The sequence below is a fragment of the Ixodes scapularis genome, unplaced genomic scaffold (genome assembly GCF_016920785.2).
Source record: "Ixodes scapularis isolate PalLabHiFi unplaced genomic scaffold, ASM1692078v2 PGA_scaffold3__209_contigs__length_174095766, whole genome shotgun sequence".
Lineage (NCBI taxonomy): Eukaryota > Metazoa > Arthropoda > Arachnida > Ixodida > Ixodidae > Ixodes > Ixodes scapularis.
The window spans coordinates 97,247,038-97,271,149 of NW_024609868.1; the positions used below are offsets into that span (position 1 = coordinate 97,247,038).

Below are 24,112 nucleotides of genomic sequence, written 5' to 3' on the forward strand. Positions count from 1 at the left end.
TGCCGTGCCAAGAAGAAGCCTCGACGACCCGCCAACAACGGCGCAACGAGGAGGAAGCGTCGGCGGAGCATCTTTCCCCGTCGTCTGCTAACGATAACTTCAAAACAGACATTTTCAAACATTACTCGCATTATACAAAATTTCGCTTTGGCAGTATCCAGTTGCTACGCGTAATGTTGGAGGGTTTAGAAACATCCACGGCATTCGATTTCACAATAACATCTCTACTTTGCAAACTCTTTTTGAAGCATAAAATATGTTCTACCAAGACTCGTCACCTCTCCTGCAGAGCTTCGCCTTGTTTATCCGCATGCTTTCCTCTGTTCACTCATTGCTGAACATCAACATTACTCCCTCCCCTCACTACACAACAACACCAGCAAAACCTGCGCCTTCACTTGCGTTGCCACTGCCGCAGACTCCAAGGCTGTGCTCTGTCCCAGGAGCAAGTGCGGAGGGAACTGCTGGCTTCAGCAGCTCACGATCGGCGTCGCGCCCACACAGCGACGCAAAAACCCCGGGGTACGACAGCACGAAGCGGAGGTGCTTACGCGGCAATCTCAGAATCTCAAGTTGCACAAACGTAGTACAGCTATTCCTTTTACTTCTTCGCATATTGTGGGCAAAAGAGGCACCCTTTTTTTATATCATATGACCTCCTTAGTTGTCACTTCTTTGTAGGTTATGTAAGTTACTTAAAACTGTGCAAGTTAGGCAGTAGTAAGCCCTTGTGTAAACCTGTCTGGACCGGGTAGTAATTTTACTATATCAGGAACACCTTAAAATAACTTATAGAAGCTATGAAAAGGAAGTGGAAATGAATAAAACATTGATTAGTCCAAAAACAAATGCAACTATAGAAAATATCACTTACGTTGCAGTAAAAATTGCAGTTATATCAGTTTGTTCTGTAGGTGCTTTGCACTTCTCAAGTTAGCTCTCGAAACTTGCCCGTTAGCATCTGCTGTACTTGGAGTGCTCCTGACTGTCCAAAACCAACAAGAGTTCACATTTTATAGGGGTGATTTCAGGTTCTTCCTCTAGGCAGCACCTGCTCGGTCTATTATTTGACGGTCGCATCAGAATGCCGTGCCTTTGTCGCCCGACTACCGATAAAGACCAACACAGTTCCACGGCTTGAAATGTTCAGACCATCCGTTTGATGCCTCAAAGTCTTTTTCTCTCAAAACAGGTTCCTTGACTGGCATGTTTGCAGATCGCACTTGTTGCAACCACTCAAGCAGCACTGTGTCAACGTTTTTGTTTTTTGAGCTTCGGAGCCTTTTTTAGTTTTCACCGTTTCTATTGGTGATTATGTCGTCAATACGGTTCCCATTCTCCACCAAAGCCAACACCGTTGCCACAGAAATGCCAAATTCATCCGTAATTTGCTTTTCGTCCAGTTGTTACCTGCTTTCTGAACGAGCACTTACAATGCGGATCAGTTGTGACGTGCAATTCAGTCCCAAATATCCCAAACAAAGTGGCACCTTCTCGGTTTGAATAGGCCTATTGTTTTGACGTAGCAGATGGCCGTGGGCCTCCGAGAATGGAAACAATCGTGAGCAACTGCAGCACCACTGACGCTCCCTCAGAAAGCCATCATCGTTCGACGTAGCGCTTTGGTGGTTAATGCACACTTTGAGTCTCTAGGAGCTGATCTGCACCGATCTCACCAAGAAAGTATGCTGTTGCGGGGAAATAAGACTTCATCGTTTCTGCCGTGTTTCACTATAACCAGAATCCAAGTTTTAACTGTTTACTATATCAAAATTTTGAGCCATAGAGCAAATGCCCTTCCTTTCACTATAACCGGACTAGCATCGAAGCAGTGATTATTCAGAATGGACACCCCATCGCCTACTCATCCCTCACCGCAATACAACAAAAGTTTGCCCGGATAGAAAAAGAGACGCTGGCTACGCAGAGAGCAAGTCGTCTGTTTCTTGCACAAGGGTTCTGGTGACGTCAGAACAACACCGAGTTCTGATTGACTTTGATTGTAGGATAGTGGGTAGACCTCAAAGCAAGCTGCCTTGAAGTTTACCCACTATCCTTCAATCAGAGCCAATCAAAGCTCCGCGTTCTGATGTCACCTCAACCCTTGCAAGAGAAGCAGACGACGTTCATCGATGCAGCAAGTTTCAGGATTATACTTTGGGGCATTCATCTGTGACCGTTCAATCCGACCATAAGTCAGTGCAAGCAATTTTCAGGAAGCCTCTCAGTGATTGCCCACTGTGCCTACAAAGAATGAGCCTCGTGCTGCAGAGATACCCTATCATAGTGAAGTACAAGCCAGGGAAAGAACTTTTCCTCGCTGACGCACTCTCAAGCTTTAAACCAAACATCTTCAAGTTAATGCCGTTTCCACCCTACCGATTTCAGATGCACGACTGGTGGACATACTGCAGGCGACAGAAAACGACACAGCACTCAAGCAGTTTCGTGAGTATTCATCGACCTCTTGGCCAGCTGAGAAATGCAAAGTTCCAGGTGAAGTTGGACTGTATTGGAACTACAGAGAAAAGAAACACATACAAGACGGTCGTGTCTTCAGGAGCAATAAAGTGGTAATCCCAGCAATAAAAGAGTGGAAGTTTTGAAAATTTTGCGTACAGCATATGGGAGTGAAGCAAAAATGAGGACGCGTGCCAGAGAAGTAATGTATTGGCCGACCATGTCAAGCGATATCGATGTTTTTGCAAACTCTTGTGAAGACTGTAAGAAGCACAAGCCCAGAAACGCAAGGCTATTGTTACTAAGCTACGAGCTGCCAAGCCTCCCATGGCAGGTGGGGGGGGTAGACCTGCTCTACCATGGTGGCCGTACCTTTTTAGTCACTGCTGACATTTACTCGAAGTTCCTTCATTTCTTTAAGATGAAGCAACTTCAACAGTCCACTGCATTTTCAGTGGTCTCCATCTGTGAAGTATTCACTACACATGGATTGCCAACAAAACTGCAGCAACAACGGACCCCTAATCAATAGCCGAGATTTCAAGGATTAGTGAGTATATTTCGAACCACTCATGTGACGTCAAGCCTTTACCACATCTGCTTCAATGGAATGGCAGAGTGTGCCGTACATGAGGCAAAGAAACTGCGGACGAAGTGCGGCTACAACACCCTCGACTCGTGCAGTGCCCTCCTGGAATGGTGCAACAGCCCAAGGGACCAGCTACTGAAGTCACCAGTGCAAAGAATAATGGTTCGTCAGACACAACATTACTTCCGGTTCCCGAGTGCTGCCTGGAGCCAGCCATCGCAGGGCCCAGCGAGGGGCAAAGCCAACTACTGGTGATTTGCAAAGCAACGAACATACTACAACAAAACAAGCGCCCTTCCACAACTGCACAAGGGTCAGCAGGTGTCCACATTTGACGCTATCGCACACGTGTGGTCTCCAACAGTTGTCATGAAATGAGCAGGGCCTCCTCGCTCTTATGCGAGAGCTGCACGCTTCGCCGCCTCAGCAGGAGCCAGGCGATCCCGATCCCTCCATCGCCCGAACTGCCCAGACAAGTCACACTCGTTTCCACAAGAGAAGACCCCACAAAGGAAACCGCAAGCCAGGACCTCGAAAGAAGTTCAAGGCAGCGACAGAGCCCCAACAGATACCCAAGACCGGAACATTAAGCATTGATGTACAGGAACAAGTGTAGTCTTAAAGTTCGTTTTTATTACGTTTTTTTTTTCTTTTTGTTTGCACAAATTTCTTGTTTTTGTTCCTTTTTGTTTTGTTTTGAAAGATGTAGGTATGATGTCCCTAACACAGCCACATCACAAGCGCTAGAGCTATGCCACTAGGGCATCACTGTATATTGCATTTTCGAGTTGTCTCATTATCGTCATAGATGGATTGCACTTGTTGAAAACTCTCCGACGGCGTGCATTTAATCCCCTTTCCCCTCTTTCACAATTCAGCCACCAGGCTTCTCCAGTTTTTGCTGCACATTTGGATAGCTGGTAGCTCCCCGTTTCTTCCTGCATATGCACACCGACTGTCTCAATGCCCTCTTGATTCAGAATTACACTAAGCTAGGCAATCGTTACTCACGGAGCCCTTCATACTTATACACATTAAAATCAGCGCCTTTGGGGTGCATCTTGTGGTCTCTGCACTGGGATTGAGTTGGGCGCTCTCATATGTCTAATGCCATTAAAAATTTGGGATACCATACAAAAGAGTGCCTTTTTTGCCCACAATGTACAAACTGTAAGCACCTCTGCTTTGTGCTGTCGTAACCTGGGATCCGCGCATGGCACGGGCGGCCCCTTGCAGGTGGTTGGTGTGGGTGCGACGCCAGTTGCGAGCCGTGGAAGCCGGCCCTTCCTTCCACGCTCGCTCCTGGGACCAAGTGTGGTCTTGGTTCACTGGTGCCATTAGGAGGTCTGCAGCAGTGACAGAAGTAAATTATTGCCATGAGTGTGTCCTCTGGGCAGGACTGCCTAGAAGGCCTTCTCCAAGCTAACATTGCTGATTGAAAAAAGAAAGCTGCTTAGTGTGTGAATGAAAGCCACATGTGCTGCCCCATAAATCGTGGCTTATTTTTCTGCAGTGGTAAAAAGAAGGGTTGTTTGCAGACTTGTGCCCGTTACTTAAAAAAATGTAATGGATTACAGTTACAAATTACCGAGCCTCAAATGTAATGGATTACCGTTACAAATTACTTTTGCTGAACAATAACGGATTACTTTGCTCGTTACATTACTAATTACGCGTTACAGCAATAGAAACAATTTCAATGTTTTAAAAAATGTTCTGCAACACTACGTACCTCTATTTATCATACACCCACGCTAAGGTAGTCCTCATAAAATAAAATATTGTATTTAAGAGAAAGAATGTAGGTGCACTCCATTCACCTGCAAGTTAACGAGGCAGTGAAAGCTGCAACCGCACCTGCCATCCCACTAGCTTACTGCAATCGAAAATGATCCCTGGAATTCTGCGAACAAAGCTATAGTTTGTTTCACCTTACGACGGAGCGCTGCGGACGCTTTGAGTCATCTAAGCCAATCCGATGCCGCGTGAGTGCCACGCAATTTTCGGTTGGGGCACAGCGAGGCGTGGGATGCGACACCGCGCGATACATTTACGGCGCTGGATTAGCCCGGATGGCTCATAGCGCTATGCTACGGACCGCCATAAGACAAAACGGAGCATAGCGGTGCGCATGCTCAGTAGCAGAGTCTACCTCCGCCAGGCGATTCAGAAGTAAGGAACCAATCTACGAAATCTCACTTTTGAACCGGGCCTTCCAAGCGCGAGCGCAACGTCTTAAAGCTGCAGGCTCCTGCCTGTAGCTTTGACGCACTGTTAGCTTATGCAGCATGCAGTACTGAAAAATGCATGGGCTAGAGCGGGAGGTTGCACACTCATATACCTCCAGTTTCTGTATTGTGTTCATATTTAAAAAAAATAACGAGTAATTGAAGTAATCTATTGCCAATATTTTTAACAAAATTACATTACAAATTACTGCCACAAAAAAGTAACATGGCAGTTACACAATTACTTTTTTCTACAGGTTTTACTTCGACGGTCATCTACACAATTCATTCATCTTGCCACTTCATCGCATGTCACCTCGCAATGACCGCCCAGCAAAAGTTGGCTTTCTTTTCACTCAAAATACAGCATTCCTTAAAATCATTTTTCCCGGCGACATCTCTGGACTGGAACGGCCTGCCCGAAGCCATCGTCCCTGCTCAAGACATTGCTTCGTTCCGCCAAATGTTAACCTTGCTATTTTTTTAACCCACTCCCTTATGTAATACCCCGACTCAGGGTTCTTAAGGTATTTATTTAAATAAATAAATAAATAAATACACGAAAGGCACAACCTTTTATTATGTCTCAATAAGCCTCCAAAAACCAAACCACAAACCCGACAGTAGTTTTACATGCAATCCAAGGCGGATAGAAAAAGACGCGGGACACTTGTGGACTACAATATATTAGTCACCGCACAGAGTGCATCACCACATACACCAATTGATCATTCTGGCGTTCTTCCCACTCCATTTTTTTTTTTTTACAAGCACCCTTTCTTTTTTTGGAACACTCGACTTGGGGGCTTACACATTCGATATCACAGTCAGAGGCTACAGTAATGTTTCGAGAGGACATACGCTCACAGAACAAACCACGTACAAAAGCAACGGCGCGCAACCTCCGCTATACTCTGGAAGCCTCAAAGTTTGAAACTTGACGGGGCGTGTGGCAACAACTTTCCTATGTGTACCTTCAAACCTTCAACACAACAGGACAACCCCTGCCCCCTCCCTCCCTACCCCAACTGCTGCAATGCCCTCTAAAGACCCTCATTCAAACTGGACCACTCGGTCACACCGGTTGCATTTACACACACACACACACACACAGTGCCTAGAGACACTCCGCAACATCTACTTTTACGCACCTACAGAGACCGTGGCGCTACATGGTCACGGACGCGTTTAGAAAAAACCGGACGTTCAGTCGGTTCCCGTGTTGGAAAACCTAGAAACACTGTTCAATATAAAGAAAGTTTGGTGAGCACCTTGCTACATTTCCACCCCGTTCGGGCAAGACAAGAGGGATTAGACAAACCACCGCACCACGTGGGGCACCAAACGCATTTACAACTAAAAAGAGAACGCCAAAACAACCGAGAGGCTGCGAAGAGTTGTATGTACAAACAGTCGCGATAAACAAAAATGCAATGGAGCCGCCGCAGTTGTTGCACCCGGTCACCACACCGCCACAACAAGTGGTACGCCTTCTCACAAAATACCAAACTTTGTCTGTACAAACGTTTTTCATGGAGTCACGTGCAGTTAGTTGTATGCCGAGGCGTGAAATTGTGTTAGGTGGCTTCCCTACGAGGCTTGGTTAGCAACACGGGCGACATAGAAAGCAAATCTCCCAAAAATTGAGACCTCACCATTCCACAGAGAGTTACGACGGTATAGGTCAGACACCGAGTCAACCAAGCCTTAAAAATAATAATGTTAGAAACGGATGAGGCTCTGCACCTCTGAAGGAAAAGAAAAACAAAATCCAATAGTGACTAGAACTAAAAGGGGAGAACAGAGCCGATCGTTCCCTAAACCTGTTTCCAATCTACTAACTCTGCCATTTGGAACATGGTAAGCTCGACTGACAGCAGGCAAGTCATCTCTGCAGGATTTGCCTCGGGGGAACGAAAAGCTTTCAAGGACACTCTGTTCCAAGCCGCACCCTCCAGACGGCATCCAACACACCGCTTCAATGGCAGATCATACAAAGTCAGCGTGCGCACGAGACAGAACAGCCTTTTTGAAATGCCCGAATGTCCTCTACGCTCACGCAGTTGTAAGAACTTACCTGGCACGTCGCGTGCGGCAAGCAGAACCGGCTTTCCACGTTCCGATTACCGAAACTACCAACTCGACAACCCCTAAAGAATAGCTACCTCAGGCTCTAAGCAAGCAACAGACTAATCACATTGAGAAATACCTCCACTCTCATTTGTAAAAAAAAAAAAAAAGGGAATAAAGCATTCAGCACCACGAGGCAAACGACAAAAGCATCCTTCCGACCCCGGCCACGCGGTAGCAACACCGGAGAAACAATGAGGCCTCTCGAAACAATAAGCGCCGCAACAGATCTAGGAGTGCCACTGCCTGTTTAAACCTTGAGCATGGCGGTCCGCACGTGGGGCCGCAGGCCGCACGCGACCCGAACGCAGCTCCTTCGGCGGGCCGAATTCCAGTCCACGTCTTCCTTCCGGGCGAGGGTGGAGAACAGCATCCGTCACCTGCTCTCGCCGCAACGAGTCGCACTCCGGGACACTGCACAGTCGGGTGCGGCGGTTCTTGCGGCCGAACGGAGAGGTCGGGCGGGGGTGGGGAGGCGGCAGAGCGGTCAGTCCATCATGGGGGACGCAGCAGCCGGCATCGTGTGCGGGGCGGGGTTCACGCTGGGCAGGTGGTGGGCCGGGGCGGCCTGAGCTGCCGAGGCCCCCTTGCAGAAGCGCTCCTGCGACGACGTGCGCGCCCGAGCCTGGTTGGACGACGGGAAGCTCTGCGAGGAGACGGCCTGCTTTGAACGGCAGCCACCACTACCTTCTAGACCAAGGGTCTCCAAACGCCGCGGCCAAAGGGCCAGATTAGGGATCTGTCGCAGTCTCGAGGGCCGGAAAATATACGAGACGATACGAATAATGAAATACTAAATAAATAAATCTAAACGAGCACTTCAATACAAAAAATTAATCTAGAGCAAAATATATATACTACATATAAAAGAAAAGTAAGGGGAGTGAATACATATACTTAATTTTAAACTCAATATGTTGCCACTTTTGAAATTACAAATTATTTGTGACCCAGAAAACTAAGCTGGCATAAATCGAAGCACATAAAAGCTTTAGCATATTTTCAAAGTGCGGAAGGTTAACAAAAATGATAGATATAAAACTGACTATATATATATATATATAAAAAAAAAAAAAAATTGACAGTGACCTTTATTTTTAAAGTTCTTAAATGCATGAAATGCATTATAGGGAATTAGTGCGTCACGTGACGTACATGTTCCCGCTAAAGTTAGCGGGGAAACTTGGTTGTACTAAGCTCATGTGACGTCGATATCCCCCGCTAAATTCAGCGGGGAAAATGGATTGGCGTGTTGGACACAAGACGTGAATTTTCCGGCTAAATTTAGGGGGTAACTGAATTGGTGTATAGGTCATGTGACGTAAATTTCCCGCTAAATTTAACGGGGAAACTGAATTGATCTTCTGGCCGCAAATCGCGAATTTTCCTGCTAAATTTAGCGGGGAAATAGTTGACTTGTAGGTGGCCACATGACAGCAAGTGATGTCGCAAGACGCCACTTTCCCGCGAAAAATGCATGGACGGACAAAATTTTGGGATTGGGAGGGTAGCAATAAAAAGCATTTTACACTTCAATTGTTATGACACACGATACTAGGTACGATATACACGACAACGAAATAGAACTTTAGCATAGTTACACGGTCATGAAACAGCAGACTACGAATTGGAATGCCGCTGATGACGATGTGCAATAAATAATATGGCAAAAGAACCCCTGCCGCAGTTTTCTTTTATTCTTTAGTGCTTTCAGTGTGCGTACCGGTGGCATTTCTTTTAATGTGAAAGCATTAACTGTCTCATGCAGCGAGCTGACGTCCTCAGCTTTGAAACCGCGATCGGAGCACACGGTGAATGACGCGGCACTGGTGAGGGACTCACGGCAGGGTGTGGGGGCAGCATGGAGACCATGGGAGGGGACGGGGACGGCAGCAGGAACCCCGGAGGGGGCACGGGCCCCGACGGGTGGAACAGGGGCTGCCCGCACGTCTGGCAGCGGTTCATGGGGCTCGAGGGGCTCAGGGCCTCCCGAGGAATTGCCCCCAGCATCATCCCGGGGCCCTGGATGCCTACGGGGGCAACAAATCGCGGGTGCGGACGTGTCACCGGCGGCCGCGGACCTTCTACCATTGGCAGGGAGTAGCTTGTACGAACTCCTTAGCTCGCAGTAATAAACCGGCGACTGAGAGTATAATATTGTACAGCAAACAAGTTATCGGCAAGCTACATTGCGACTCATTTATAGTAACTCCCGTAGCAAAAGCTTACAGAAGTGAAACTTTCTGACAACATGCAGTTATTTTAAAAAAAACACTAACACCAAACTCAAAAACTTTTTTTTATTTTTTTTTTTTAGATTTATTATGGTGTTTGTAAACTACCCAATGAATTATCTGTTACAGCATCATGTATATTTTTAATAAAGTCAAAATACGCAACTGCTCGAAACCGAAACTGCGCAGGAGGAAGAAATATAGAGGAGGAAAAAGTTACTAAAAATCAAATAACTGTGCAATTTTTTTCCTTTTCTTAGTGTATATGCAGTTTTTAAGAAGCCTAAAAAAAAAATCTGTATCATATTTTTTTGTCTATTTTTAGCCTCGAGTGTGTGCCTTCATGACCCATGACTGACTACCTTTGGTGGTATGTCTGACCATAGAAAACGGCACGTGACCGCGGCGAAGAGAGTGAGCGCGACTCAAACTGACCAGTTCTTGAATGGCAATTTTCGGGTGAAAAGAAAACGAATTTCGAGCCGCAAATTGTGTTCTGGGTAGTTGGGCTCTCGTGTGTCATGTACAAATAAAAACCTTGGCCACAGTAAATACTCTGCCAGTGTCCCTTTAAAAGCTGCTAAAAATGTGACATAAAAAAAAAGTAGTGTTTGTTTTAAAAGAGCATGACAAGGTAGAGAGCAACAGGACTGAAGGAAAGGACACTGAGCCCCTGAGGCAAAAGGGGAAGAAGCAACCCAAAGTAGGGTCTGATACAATGTGACGAGGGAAACTTTTGGCCCCCCGTTTCACACAGGGACGCCGCAGACCCTTCTAGGCAAGGTGAGCACTCACCCGGGCTCAGTGGCCTCGAGGAATTTGGCGAGGGGTTGTAGGGGATGGGGCTGGACACCGTCCTTGGCCGCATGCCGTGGGCAGACATCTCGTTGAAGTGCCTGCGGGTTGTCGCCCAGGGTACCAGCTTTGTCAATGAAGGTGGGGATGACAAAGTCGGCATGGGATTGCATACGGTACTCTTGAAGCAGGTATGGAATCCACCTGCCTCGTCCCATCCCGGGAAGCTACATGAATTAGTGCCCTCACTTCTCGGGCTTACATTGCACGATCCTGTCTCTGCATTCTACACAGTTCTTGGGCACATTCCTTCGTGACACTGAAAGCCCGAAACATGACCAGAACAGTATGAAATAGAGCTTGCAAATTTTGACGAGCATTAGTTTGCTGGAGATATGCTGAAACACAGACTATAATCGGGTTTTGGCCATGTTACCTTAAATTAACTGATGACTGAAATGTAAACCACAGACATCAATAAAAAAAAAAAAAGAGCAAAGGTACATTCTTAGTTAAACACAGCTGAAATCCCCCAGCACTGGCTGGATACTCGTGCAACAACCAGGATGTATCGTGCCTAAAATCTAGGGGATGGAACCTGGAGAATCCTCAAGAGCACACCGCTTGTAGCATGCTACGTCAAGTTTTCGTTCCGACACACTATACTACGAGAAACTCAAAATCCCAACTGTCTAATCTTAGCTATAGCTTAGTCAAACAACTTCTCATGGGAAACAAAGTCATAGGAAAACGCATAAGCTTAGGAAGACATTTTGCGCGAACAAAGCATCTAGTAGGCTTGCTCACCCGTGTCTGTGCCTTCAACAGCGAAAAAAAAAAGAAAAAAGAAAAAAAGGGGGTTCTACGTGCCAAACCAACGACGGGCATCTGGCATGCCCCAGCGGAAGACTGAGGATTAATTTGGACCACCTGGGGATTTGTTGACGTGCAACCGAAAGCTTGGTTACCACGGCGCCTTCTCTGCAATAAGCCTCCGCCAGATTGCGGGCACCTCGGCCGGGATCCGAACCCGCCACTTGGGGATCCGTAGGCCAGCACATTGCCTCGAAGTCACCGAGGTGGCTTTCGCAGCACAACGCAGGACAAGATGAAGCAGAGCATTGTTCGTCAATCGCCGGTTCGAGATGCGCATATAAGCTGGGAACTACAGTAACTGGCAAGGTGAGAGTGGCAGAGTGTGTTTTTCAAACGCCCGGCCCCACCTTGTCAGTGACTACGGCGTGCCGAATCATAGTGTGCACATCTGCAGGTACCTCCACGCACGTCCGCATGCGACACTGGTGGAGTGCGGCGATGTTTTCGGACGGTCATAGCACCAAAGCAGTGCGGGAGGGCCTTAGTCTACCGTCCCCACTTTCGGGGGCACCCACCTCTCCTCGTCCATCTCGAGGCTAGACTCCGACTCTGAGAGGTGTCGGCAGAGGGCCTCCCTGCGATCCATCTCCAGCTGAAGCTTGCGCTGCAGGCGCACATTCTCCTCGCGGATCTGACGCTCCTCCTGGGCAAACTGGGCCACCTTCTCATGGTCTGCAATGCAAGAGGAAACCACACTTGTCACATTTTTCGGTAGATGGCTCTTTAAAAACAAAGCCTGGCCGTCTGCTCTTTTCCCGAAATATCTACCCATAAACGGGTTTCAGAACGAGATCTGAACCGCGATTGTTGGCACGCAAACGTCGTTCCCCGGTGTATCGGTGGGGATCACAGGTCACTCGTAGTCGGTGACAAGCAAGTAATAAGGAGAAGCTCCATCCACAAGTTCTATGTTAGTTCTCTAGGACTGGAATGGTACATTTGCACGAACGACGGAGACGAGGAAAGGATGAAACATTGTCGAGTTTCGAGGTCATATGCGCAGCGTCATGGATGTTAGCTATTCCCCCGAGCTCGCAGGGAGCAGCGGAGAATCTACAACCTGTCTACAGGCTATCTGTCTATCGTCAGAGCGAAACCTCCCTTTGTACCCCACCCCTCCGTCTGGGTCGACTCTATTACGTGCGACTGTCGTGAGAACAGCTGGCCAGATTTTCAGCACCATCTCCTCTTTCTCATGGCCTTTCCACCTTGCAGTTCTACAACATACTCTGTTTTTTCCAGAGGTAAAGATCTGTCGTGCAAATACACCATAAAGGTGTACCCCCCCCCCCCCCCCCGACAAAAAAAAAAAATCCGCAATGCATGATTCAAAATTTTACTGCATTCGTAATCCCCACAAGCTCTATTATTGTCAAATAACGCAAAGGAATGAAACCTCAGTTTCACATGCCACCCCCTAGTATGACCCAAAGCTTTACCAAAAACCAGCAGATACAACAAAAGAACCACGAAGAACTGTTGCAGCTTAATAGACCGATCTCACCAGTAGTTGCACGACGCCACCGCTGCTGCGGTGCATACTGGTACCTGTAGTTCTCTCCAGTTTTCCGGCAGCATCAAGCGCACTGTATGCCCGGCGTTTAAAAATTTTCGGGTTAGCACAAGACTTTTAGACACGTGTTTACTCATGGTTTTCAATTGGTGTCTTCACCTGTTGTATGCCACGAAGCTATAACAGCACCAGGCAAAAAGGCCTTGGATATTATGTCTTCCCAAAAGAAAGAAGCATGGCAAAGAAAGGTAAACAGAGCCGGACAGAGCGGCAGAAAAAATAGCGTTTTACGATTTGTTTTGCGATTTGCTTCATAATTTATATCCATCCTATAGACCGTTCCATTAGGGTCATAGCAGAGAGGGTAAACAAAGAAAACAACGGCCTCCCCCTCTCGCCCGCATGTCGTCTGCTCCGCCGAGTGGGCAGTACCTAGCATCCGGCTGGCGTACAAACTCTGTTTAAAATCGCGTCATTTTGGGAACTTCAAACGCAGATGCGCAGATTTTGGTATGCCAGTTATCGTGTATTACTATGCTAGATAAAAAAGACTAACAGAGTCCAATTGCGCTGTTATCTGCGTGCAAATAAAAGAAAATAGAGAAAACTGTGTCAGACTCGCCGGTCTCTCCGGCGAAAAGTGAATCCTGTGGCTGTACCTTTTTTACTATACAAAGTTCGTACTGGGGTAGGCCTTTAGCGACCTTGAGTGGATGTCTGAAATAATAGTTAAAAACATGCTCTCCTGCCGCAATACACGCAGTAGTTGACGGTAGTACTGCCGGCTGACTCAACTGCTATTTAAGTAACGGAAAACAGATATGGCAGTTGATCATTTACCGAAGTAGAACCGAAAGCTCTAGGCTGATTTTTGAGTAGCCATAACTATTGTAAGAATGCGAATCACTTCACAACCGCAGCCACGAGTGAGAGTTCGATGTTCTGTATAGCCCGCCGATACAGCCCAAAGATGGAGAATAGCAACCTCCCGTTCTGTCGTCTGCTAGCGAAATCGGGCGCGCGCCCTCTCTCTCGTTTTACCCCGCCGAACCCGCTGAATTTCCCGGATGTATGGAGAGGGCGCTGCTGTCGAACAAAATGGTGCCACCCAGAGAGGGCGCTATTGCAATTCCTCAAAAATGTGTGAAATTACAGGGCATGAGACAGAACGTGCCAAGTGTTCCTTACGCTGGAATCCCCCTTAGCATTCTATCCGTTGGTCTATCTCAAAAAGGAGGCCGCTTTTAATACACTTTTTGCCTGATGTATTTTAATGGTTATAACTGTTATCGCGACGACATGTTTCAAGCACAACTGTGCTTTAAAACAGGACAATCACTAAAAATAGAGCAGCGATTCCCAATATGCATCACTTGAAATAAAACAACTTTTTTTCGGAAGCTGACTTCACTTTTTGTTTTTGCTTTCATACAAATGTGAAAACACCACATAATGCAATTTAGAAGTGCAAAACTTACCGCCGAAAATGTAACAAACGATCCTCATCCATATTGTGGTGGTCTATTAGGCTGACGTTACTCATCCATTCTGCATTAACACCAATCAAGACCGCAGAAAAAAGCTTCCCCTGTCGGGCGACTGTTACGTTTGGAGCTTGCGCAAACAAAATAAAACCGAATACACAGGCTGTCAACTAGAGTAAAACAACTTTTAGAAAACTATCGCTCACCGAGAAGGTCTATTTAGCTTCTCTTACTCCATTGTTGATTAAACGTTATGCACAAGACTGAGCACTACCAAGCTCAGTTTTCCACTAACACATTTGATGCTCTTCCGCGGTGCTACACCGAGCCGATGGTCCCTCGAGTTTTCTTGTTCTTTGCCATAGCACTAGATGTTCACTTGTTTCCAAGTTAATTGAGACGTCCGAGCAGCCGGAATGCTGGAGTAGTAGCGTCATTGTTTTTTTTTTTTCCCGCGGCCGCAGTGGGATCACCGCGTGACCGGCAGTGGGCTCACGCGTTCACGAAGACGAAGAAGCAGATGACGACGAAGCAGACGACAAAGCGATTCTAAAGCGATAAGACGACTGGAACTGCTTTTCTGCGCTTGCTGACAAACTAAAGCATCACAAACAACACAATCTTATGAAGTACATACATGCAGGAGACTCAAGCCCATACCGGGGCGTCCCAACTGATGTATGCGCAACCTTATGTAGCCGGGAAGCCGGAAAGGGATGACTACAAGTAGCACGGCGGCGGTACTACTTCTGGAATGCGTGTGCCTGCACAGTTCGCTTGGTGACATTGGTCTATTGTCCATGACAGTACATAAAATAAACTAGGTAAGAGTTGCTTTCTGCAACTATGACCCAACAGTTTATCGGCTTCCGCAACATCACTCGTTGCCACTTGGGTAGCACTTTTTGGCAAGTGGGCGGGACGGGACGCCGGAATGAAAAGGAGGGGGTACTCACGCTCCTGCTGGGTGTCGTGCAGCTGGGCTCGCAGGCGAGCCAGCTCTCCCCTGAGCCGGGCCACGTGGGCGCCGAGGGCGGCTGGGGTGTCCCTCGAGGGGTCCCTGGGAGACGGGGGTGCCGAAGGGGGCTGCTCCAGCCGCTCCTGCAGCAGCCGCTTCTCCGCCTCCAGCTTGTCCATGCGCTTCCACAGCCGGTTCACCAGGGCCTCCTGCTCTTGCTCCAGGGTGCTCTCAAGCTCCACCTGGCAAAGGGGGCAAACAGGGCGGTCACGAAGGGCACAACTTCCGTGCTTAAAGGGCAACTCCGGTCCATACTTTCGATTTTGGGATTATGGCTGTTTTTTGTGCAGTTAGCGCCCCTGAATTGCAAGGTGTAATTTTTTTCTCGTTATTGTGCGTAGTTTTAAAGATATCGACGTCTCAAAGTTTTGTTTGGGGCGCGGCCGACAAAACCGAAACTACTCGCTCGAGGTTCTGTCAACACTGGAAATCAGCCGCTATGTGGACGTGACGCCAAGATCGTTCTCGTTCAGCGAGTACGCAGTCCAAGCGGCACCTACTTCTGTTGCGCTAGCCGTCTAAAGATAGAAGGTAAGCTGATTTTGTTTTAATTCTGTATACGTGGTAGTTATCCAGCATATGTAGCAAGAGTTAGTGCGTATACCCAAAAGCTAGCGACTGGAAAACCCGTCAGTTCGGTGGCGTACTCGGCGGGCGCCGCCGTCGCGCGTGCGCTATGCCGTGCCGTATTCGTTGCTTGTATACCCAAAAGCTGGCGACTGGAAAACGAGTGAACTCGTCGGTGCCGTACTCGGCAGCTGTCGGCGTGCGTGCGGTCTCCCGCACTCGTCGCTAGGCCTAAATTGTCATCGGGGCTCCATGGATAGAGCGGCGTTGCTCTACGCCGCGCTGCCAATGATGTACCGTGCTGGCACTTTCGCGCGGCGGATCAGTCCCAGACACGAAGCTTTGAGGCTCTCCTGCGCGTTCCGCGACAACCGAACAGACGTGTGTCAAGCTGTAGACGTCTGTTTCTCGTTATTTTTTCCTCAGGCGCGTAAAAGCCGAATTTGTAAGCTACGACACTAATTCACATCATAAGTTCGTCCAGGTAGTGAATCTTTGTACAAATAAAAAAAAAACTTGCCGCACTAAAAAAAAAACAAGTTCTTTGGGCAGTCATTTTCTTCTCAAAGCTAGCAAACGCTTTTGTGGGTGATAAAGGAAAACAGAGGACGTTAGCAAGGTGAGAACACTTTCTTTCCCTTTCACATTCCCACCCCCACCCACAATTTTTTTTATTAGAATACATAGGATTTTAAGTTTTCCTTCGTAACTTTTGACTAAAGAAAGTGTTTTTTTTTTCTTTTGCATTTTTAAATATTATATTTACCTCCAGCCGAACTTGGGCAAATTAGAGAGTTGTAACTTACAAATCCGAACTTTCACGATTTCTTTAAAGTCCCTTGTAGTATTCACAAGCGCAAAGTTAATTAATACTGCTGCGTAACGGGTTTGAACGATTGGGAGGCGAATGTTTATATCGCATGAGCTTCACGCGCCGGCTGTTCGCTAGTAGTCGTTACGGACCTGAATATTACGCACGAGATTGCGTAGTAAACAAGCAGTGACGCAAAGCAGAACATTGTTTTCGTTTTCATTACAAACTTCAGTGTTTGGAGCTAGTTAGTGGTTGTACTCTACATGCCCACATTCCCCATTCAACAGACATTCAATGGAGCGTGAATGCTCAATCTTTGACACTGCACTTGGCAATGACTGTTTTATTTATTGATCAGGATACTTTTATCATGTTTACCTTTTCTGTACATGTACGATGGGCAAAGAGCGACGGCACGGCATCCTTTTTAAGCCTCGACCCCTTCGCTGACAAGCCACAAGCAACCAACACCTGTAGGTTTCGTTCGTAACTCTCCGGCGAAAAATGATCGGAGCAGAGCTTCGATCTGGGGGTCGACGTCCAAGGCTTTCCAAAGTTCACTCGTCGAACAGCATTCACCCACACCTTCTCCGATTTCCGATCCCTTGGAAACTTGTGAAAAGGAACCTCCGGGTTGCGCAGCGGCTACAAGTTGTACTCGGCATCTTTCGAGGAACAGCTGGGGAGTCTTGGGCGTGCCGAGTTGCTCGCTAAAATGAGTCTAGGAGTCCTCACAAGCAAATAAACAAAAGGCTATACCGAAGCTACACGGGCTACAGGTAAAAGCAACGGCTAAGCACGCAATTACAAGCCGAAGTAGCGGTAAAAGTGGCACAAAGAAGCGCGCGCGACGGCTGCGCCGTGCGCCCGTCCGGAACGAAGGATAAAAAGAGAACGATGTTGACATCACGGCCCATTGTTGCTTTAGCGATCGGCAACCCGCTGGCCGCCCGCTAAGGAGCAGCGGCTCGCGGCGGGTCGCGTTTTTACTATCGGCATTAGTTGAGAATGCGGCGTCCCACGGACGTGAAATTTTGGCTGGGGTCGTATTTTGTGTCACTAAAGCGATACCAATAATTTAATTCATTTTGAGTTTTGGCCGGAGTTGCCCTTTAAGAGGGCGTTAAAGTGGGGTCCGAAACTGACTTTTTAAGGCGCAAACTATGTGTCCCAAAGGCTGTTCGCACGTCCGTCGCGGCACTACTACCATAAAATCCCGTAAGGGCACCCAGCCGAAATGAAGAGGTATGTGATGAAAGCATGAGGTGGGCTATCTTTAAGGATGAGATGGCGAAACTTTATCAAGGATTAATGGTAAATGCTGGGGCGTCCGCCACAAACCATGTGACGCGAGATGCGAGACCGCAGATCGCAAACACGGGAAATTCAAGTTGCCTACCGCGATAAACATGCAGGAATTCGCTACAAACTCCAGCGTCGCGGGAAAGGCAGACAGCTGATCCAGCAGGTTCCCATTTCACGGTGAGATAAACAAGCGGAATTCAACTACAAACTTGCTTGCCATGGGAACCGATATCGCAGACGCAGACCACGGACAAAAACGCGAGATCCCACTGCGAATTCGCTTGTCATACATACCGGTACCGCATATTGCGCAGTTGACATGGTTCCCGTCGGACATCCCGTCCGACGGGAGTTGGGGTGGTGGGTGATGTTTCGGCATTTTCATGTTACAGATATTTAACCAGAAACGAAACGGGATGGGCGGTCTTTCGGGGGTGGGTGCCCTTATGGGATTTTACTGTAGTCAGCAATGGAAACAGCGCTGAACTTGCTGATGCAGTGCTTTGTACTATATTTGTGATACAGCTCTGCATCAGTACTGATATAGTGCTGAGATGTACTATCGGGGAAAAATTAAATGCGAACAGAGGAGTGCGTGGCTCGCGGTACAGGCTGCGCCACCTGGAAGTGAGCATAGGAGCGAGAGTGCGTGGCCTACTCCGATGTGTTCACGCCCTTCGCTCTGCGCTCCCCAAGCTTCGGCAGTGCGCCTCTCAGTGCGCTGAAAGCTATCACCGCTATCTTTGCTCGCTCGGCGCGTGCGGCGAGCTTCTTCGCACCGCACGCGCTGAGCCAGCAAAGATAGCGGTGATAGCTTTCAGCGTACTAAGAGGCGTGCTGCCGAAGCTTGGGGAGCACTGAGCGAGGGGCATGAACACATCGAAGTAGGCCACGCACCCTCGCCCCTAGGCTCACTTCCAGGTGGCGCAGCCTGTAACGCGAGCCACGCGCTCCTCTGTCCGCATTTCATGTTTCCCCGATAGTACATGTGAACCGACCCTAAAAGTAAAAAAAACAAAAAAAACAATGATCATATGTAACCCTTTTCCCCCCGAAGATGTGTTTGACAATGTTTCGTCACACTGGTAACGAGGGAGGAAAAAGCATGCAAAATCACGATTTCTTTACCTTTTAGGGATGATTTGATTATAAATAGACAAACTTTTTAATCACTGTAGTGCCCTATCAACCTGCAAAGGATGCACGAAACATGTCCGTGTAACGAAACACACTTAGTCGGCAAAAAGAAGGATGTAAAAAAGAAGCTTGGGACACCAGTAGGAGGTTCTCAAATATAAGTGTTTGAAGCGCTCTTCAGGCACACCTCAGACAAGGGCTGGTGTTAGACAGTGGAAGATCCCAAAATAAAAAGATAAAGCAAAAATAAATGAATAAAACACTAAAATACAGCAAAAAAAAAAAAAAGAAAGAAAGCTGAATACTGTATTATTTTGAGTTATCGCCTGCTTCCTGCCACCTAAAATTCATACAAAAAGTGGGGTGGGCCATGACTCGGTGGGTAAGCACAAAAAGTTTAGAAAAAGCTAAATAAAACTCCAATTTTTTTTATACATATTCAGTGCGGCTGCATAAAAGCTAGATTAAATTTCAAACTCATGTTAGTTTCATTGCTTTATGCAAGAAATACTTATGAAAGTTTTACTATCACTAAGTCAGTTGCTTGCATACGCGCGATGAACACCGCCGATCGGCATACAGCGCAAATGTTTCTTCCGTGAAAGCCTGTTTCCAACACAGCTATGTTCTCTTCGTTAGCAAAAATAAAAAAGAGTCGACAGGAAAATAAAAAAACCAACCAGACGCAACAAGCGGGCGAAAGAAGCGACAAAGAGCGATGCTGGGGAACCGGGAAAGCCTGATTGCATTGGCAAATACTTTGGCATTGGGCCAAGTTTGGCACCTTGTCAATCACGAGGAGCAGGCTCTTGTGCAACTTTCTTGTTTGGTCCATGCGTGTGTGCGTGGTGTGCTATCAATGAAAGTTGAGGTGGCGTTTCTGCGTGGTATGGATGGCACCACAAACATGCAGCTCAAAATGGAACGCTTTACAAGCAGCTGTATGCGAGGTTCCAGCAAGTCTTTATTTACCCATTGGCTTGTCTCAAACATTGCACAACCCTATTAGGTCGCGACGTTCCGAGAGGAGGAGCCGGTTCGACGTGAGCTTCTTTCGGTGGAGACGCACTTTGACCTTACACTCCTTAAATTCCAGAATATGTTATCTTTCCGACTTTATTTTTTTTTTTTGTCCGAAGGAACTTTTTTGCAAGCAAAACAAAGTTTAACTTTGTTATCTCCATCGTTTTCCTTTCACGTGCATATACTCAGACTTTGGGATTGTGGAAGTTTGGGACGAAATGGGTAAACAAAGTGAAGTGTCTTTCCCTCCTTCGTTTCGCTTTGTCACGGAAGCCCTCCAACTGTAACGTTTGCGTCATTCGGACAGGATAAACGCTCACAGATCACGGATTCCGCGGTGAGATATTTGTAGGGATGGACGATCACTCTGTTTATTTGGAAATAAATATTCGCCCCAAAAAGTAGGTTATTACGGTAAGTAAAGTTTCCAAAAGGGGGAGAACCTACCTATAAATTCAGGAATGAAGCAGATGCGACGGACTGTTACCCACCCTCTCTTCAGACATATTTTGCATAATATAACTGGGTAAAAGAAATCAGTTTGGAACACACGTGCCTTGTTCTGGCCCCGACTGGCTCGCCGGGGCTGTAGGTTCGGCCATTTCGAGAGTTCTCGTGAAATGAGGCACAACTTCAGCAGTAGCCTTATGCTACGATAACAAAGATTACGCAACAAGGTCACGCTTTCTACCGAACAGCCAACACCCAGTGTCTGGACGAGAAAAAGAAGTACGAGCCATGCCCACGCTCGTTGGGCCTCGACTTCTTCTTTCTCTGCGATTCCCCCAAAATAATCGTAATGCGTCGGAAGACGACGAGCAACTCAGCCTGAAGGGGCTTGCCGGCAGCTGCACGGTCCCGCCGCCAAAGCAACACCTTCCGGAATAATCGAGGCCAGCGAGCATCTTTTTCTTCTTCCATGAAACATTGTCGCAGTCGGACGGTGCCAACTCTGGAATTCAACCCGAGCTCGGTGCCGAGTGTCTTTGGAGATGAGGTCCAGCCGATAGCCGTCACCAGCCCTAGTTTCTAATCTCTACCTTCGCTCGATCCCACCGCAACGACGCCAATTAGCGCGCGGGTTTCAATATTTCTAAGTGGTGTTGGCCAGAGCGGGGCCACCGCGTGCCAAATGCCAGCCACGCTTCAGACCCTCGGGCGAGAGGAGGGGCGGGAATACCTTTTCCCTGCGCAGCTGCTCCAGGTTGGACTGCTTGGCCAGGGTCTGGGCCTCGAGGCGTTCAATCTTGCGCATCAGCTTGTTCACCAGGGCCTCCTGCTCCTGCTCCAGGCTCTGCTCCAGCTGCACCTTCTCCTGACGCAGCTGCAAGGTCAGGGTGGGGGGCACGCACCGCCTTCAGACAACGTGCCTCATACGTAGGAGGTGGTACGAACAAAAAGTTTCCTAACTCGCCCCATAAAAACGCACGAGGTGACCTCAGGTTCCTTAGGCTATTATTTCCCTCGATGTGGTTCCCTTTTGAGGTAATATGGCGGCTGTAGTGAGTCTTCCATTTCCAGAAGAGAGTCCCCTTTTTTCAGGCTGAGTGGGGCAATCCTCGTCTTTATTTTGGAGGAGATAATTAAGCCGCAGACGGCCAAAAGAGGAGAATATGGAGGGCGAGAGATGGCCATTGGCTTGCTCTGAACCAGAAACCTTGTCCTCAAGGTCCTGGCAGAGTTGCTTACTTTTTTAACTTTTTTTCAGACGTCAGTATGCGTGGCATCAATGTGGCGGCGATCCATCTCGCACTTAATTTGTCAGTCGAAACAGCCTCGGCTGAACGTTAACCATAGTCACTGGCAACGTGAGACTAGCAGGGATGTCATTCAGTTGTCCCACCATGAGCTTTCTACTTTTGATAGTGCTTGGGTGTCTCGTGCAACTCAAGCGAGCTTGCACCGCCAAAGCACAATGGAAGGCACAGGTCCCGTGCTGAAGGCTGGGCATTCGGAAGACACACCTTGCTGTTCCCTGTCAGTGACTATAATGTCAAGTTGTTCATATGTCGGAAACATTCCTCTGGTGTTCTTCATAAATTAATGAGCAAATTTTTTTTTTTTTTTTCTTCTCTATACTTTCAAAAGATAACGCTTGTTGAAGGGAGTGCTGGTTATTCATAGTCTTCGAGCGAAGCTTGACCTTGCTTAAATCAATAATGCCGCTAACAGAAAGTAGCACCTTTTCTAGAAAAACTTAAATGTTTGCTGTGGCAGTTTCTGGGTTTCTGACTTACGGTCTCACTAATTTTTACACAAAATCTGGAGCGTGCATTCTGTTCAAGTCCTTTCTTGTTTATTCATCTTAAGTGGCAAAATAATTATAACAAAAAATTGCAACCTGAAATCACTTTCACTCCGCACAATAAATTTTAATGTACTGACATGCAAATCGACCTGCGAGGTCCACCTGATTTCGCACGGCAGTACTGCTGGATGGATGGATGGATGCCAACAGCTGTATCCTTTACAACAGGCAGTAGCTTGCACCACCTAGCCACTTTGTTTTTGTTTAGTGTTGCCAGTTTGGAGACTTTTTGATACTGCGCCGTACACCGTCATAATCAAGAGCAAATTAAAAAATTGGGCTCAGGATAGAGATTTCAGGTCTTAATAGCAAATTTCAGTGAAATTAAATAGAACACTATTTCAAGGACTAGCTGAAAACACCGAACTACTATGCTTTTGAAAAAAAGTTGTCTTTTGAGCTAATTCAACCAGCTATTACAATTTGTTCAATCTCTCTCTAACTGCTCACTCCTTCGAATCATGTGTGCATCTATTCTGTAGGCAAATGTTCATGAGATTGAGGTAGCAAGACCCCCAATTTCATCACGCATTACTTCCTCATTTATTTTGTGTTACGGTATCGCTTAATACCCCAACTTTTCCAAACAAGCTTAAAGTCACAGGCAATTCTAGGTTTTCCTCTTTACGCAAAATAATAATAATAATAATACTCCAAAAAAAAAGTAGAAGTGGTTCTGTATATTCACGTGATGCCTCCTTCCTCGTATTAGAAAAGCACAAAAATACAGAGTTCGGTTCCCACCTGATTTAGTTTGCGTGACAGGTCGTTCGTAAGGCATTCTTCCTCCTGCTCGTAATTCAGGGCCAAAGTCTCTTTTTCTTTCTTCAGAGCCTGGATCTTCTTCAAGAGCGTGTTGCTGATGAACTCCTCCTCCTGTTCGGCTTTGGCTTGCTGTAAAAGACAAGGCCTTTCGTCACCGCCAGACAGTCCAGAAAAAACGCGTCGAACTCCTCTTTAAAAAGACCCCCCAGGCAGCAGCTGCAAGCCGCACACACCAAATCCGACAACGCCGAATCAACCGGGGTGCTGCGATTTTGGCGTTGGCCCCGCCACATGCAATCCGATCGGCGGCGTTTGCTTCCCACGCTGCAAATAAGGCGCCGCAGCGCACGTTCGTCGATCGAGGTCGGAGCGAAGGAATAACGGCGCGTCTTCGCGGTACGCTGTCCGCCACAAGTGGGCCGCCAAACGCCGGCCCGAAATGTTTGTTTAGTGTCAAAACGTTAGGCCTCACGATGTTGACGCTGACTTGTCGCAGCTCGCGGTTCTCCTCTTGGAGCGTCTTGACCCTGAGTCGGTAGGTTTCCAGCTCCATCTTGAGCACCCGGTTCTCCTGCTGCAGGGATTCGACGCGCTTCTGAAACTGCTCGCGCGTCAGCGGAGACGGGGCCACCATTGCCCCGTCCACCGAGCTGCTATCACTCTCGCTAGCACTATCCGCCATATTTCTGAGGCCGCCGAATAACATGTGTGCGCCGATGGGGAGTCGGCGCCAGCCTCAAACGCAAACAAAAACAAAAGCGGGCGCGGCGGCGACTGCGGCCACTGCGGCCACCGGACAGTCGATGGGCTTGCGACCGCTCTGCTCGGCTTCGAGCATCACTATACAACTAATATAATTTACGTAG

The 24,112-nt window shown here is 47.7% G+C and overlaps 1 protein-coding gene and 1 pseudogene across 1 annotated transcript; one reads left to right on the forward strand and one right to left on the reverse strand.

Moving 5' to 3' along the window:
• Positions 1 to 5,839: 5,839 nt before the first annotated feature.
• LOC8028440 (coiled-coil domain-containing protein 6) lies at positions 5,840 to 24,068 on the reverse strand. Its single transcript, XM_029980999.3, has 8 exons — positions 23,719 to 24,068; positions 23,226 to 23,375; positions 21,354 to 21,497; positions 15,266 to 15,509; positions 11,828 to 11,984; positions 10,437 to 10,537; positions 9,250 to 9,437; positions 5,840 to 8,053 (listed from the first exon to the last, which is right to left on the reverse strand). The coding sequence occupies exons 1-8, from the start codon at positions 23,950 to 23,952 to the stop codon at positions 7,895 to 7,897; spliced, it is 1,377 nt and encodes a 458-aa protein (XP_029836859.1). The 5' UTR covers positions 23,953 to 24,068; the 3' UTR covers positions 5,840 to 7,894.
• LOC8028438 lies at positions 5,911 to 6,469 on the forward strand (annotated as a pseudogene).
• Positions 24,069 to 24,112: the final 44 nt, after the last annotated feature.

Excerpts from the sequence above, each read along its gene's own strand:
- LOC8028440 (XM_029980999.3), bottom strand. The coding sequence starts at position 23,952 with ATGTTATTCGGCGGCCTCAGAAATATGGCGGATAGTGCTAGCGAGAGT. Across the intron at positions 15,510-21,353 it reads AGCAGCTGCGCAGGGAAAAG|GTGGAGCTTGAGAGCACCCT; the intron begins GTATTCCCGCCC and ends CCCCTTTGCCAG. Across the intron at positions 9,438-10,436 it reads CTCGAGGCCACTGAGCCCGG|GCATCCAGGGCCCCGGGATG; the intron begins GTGAGTGCTCAC and ends TTGCCCCCGTAG.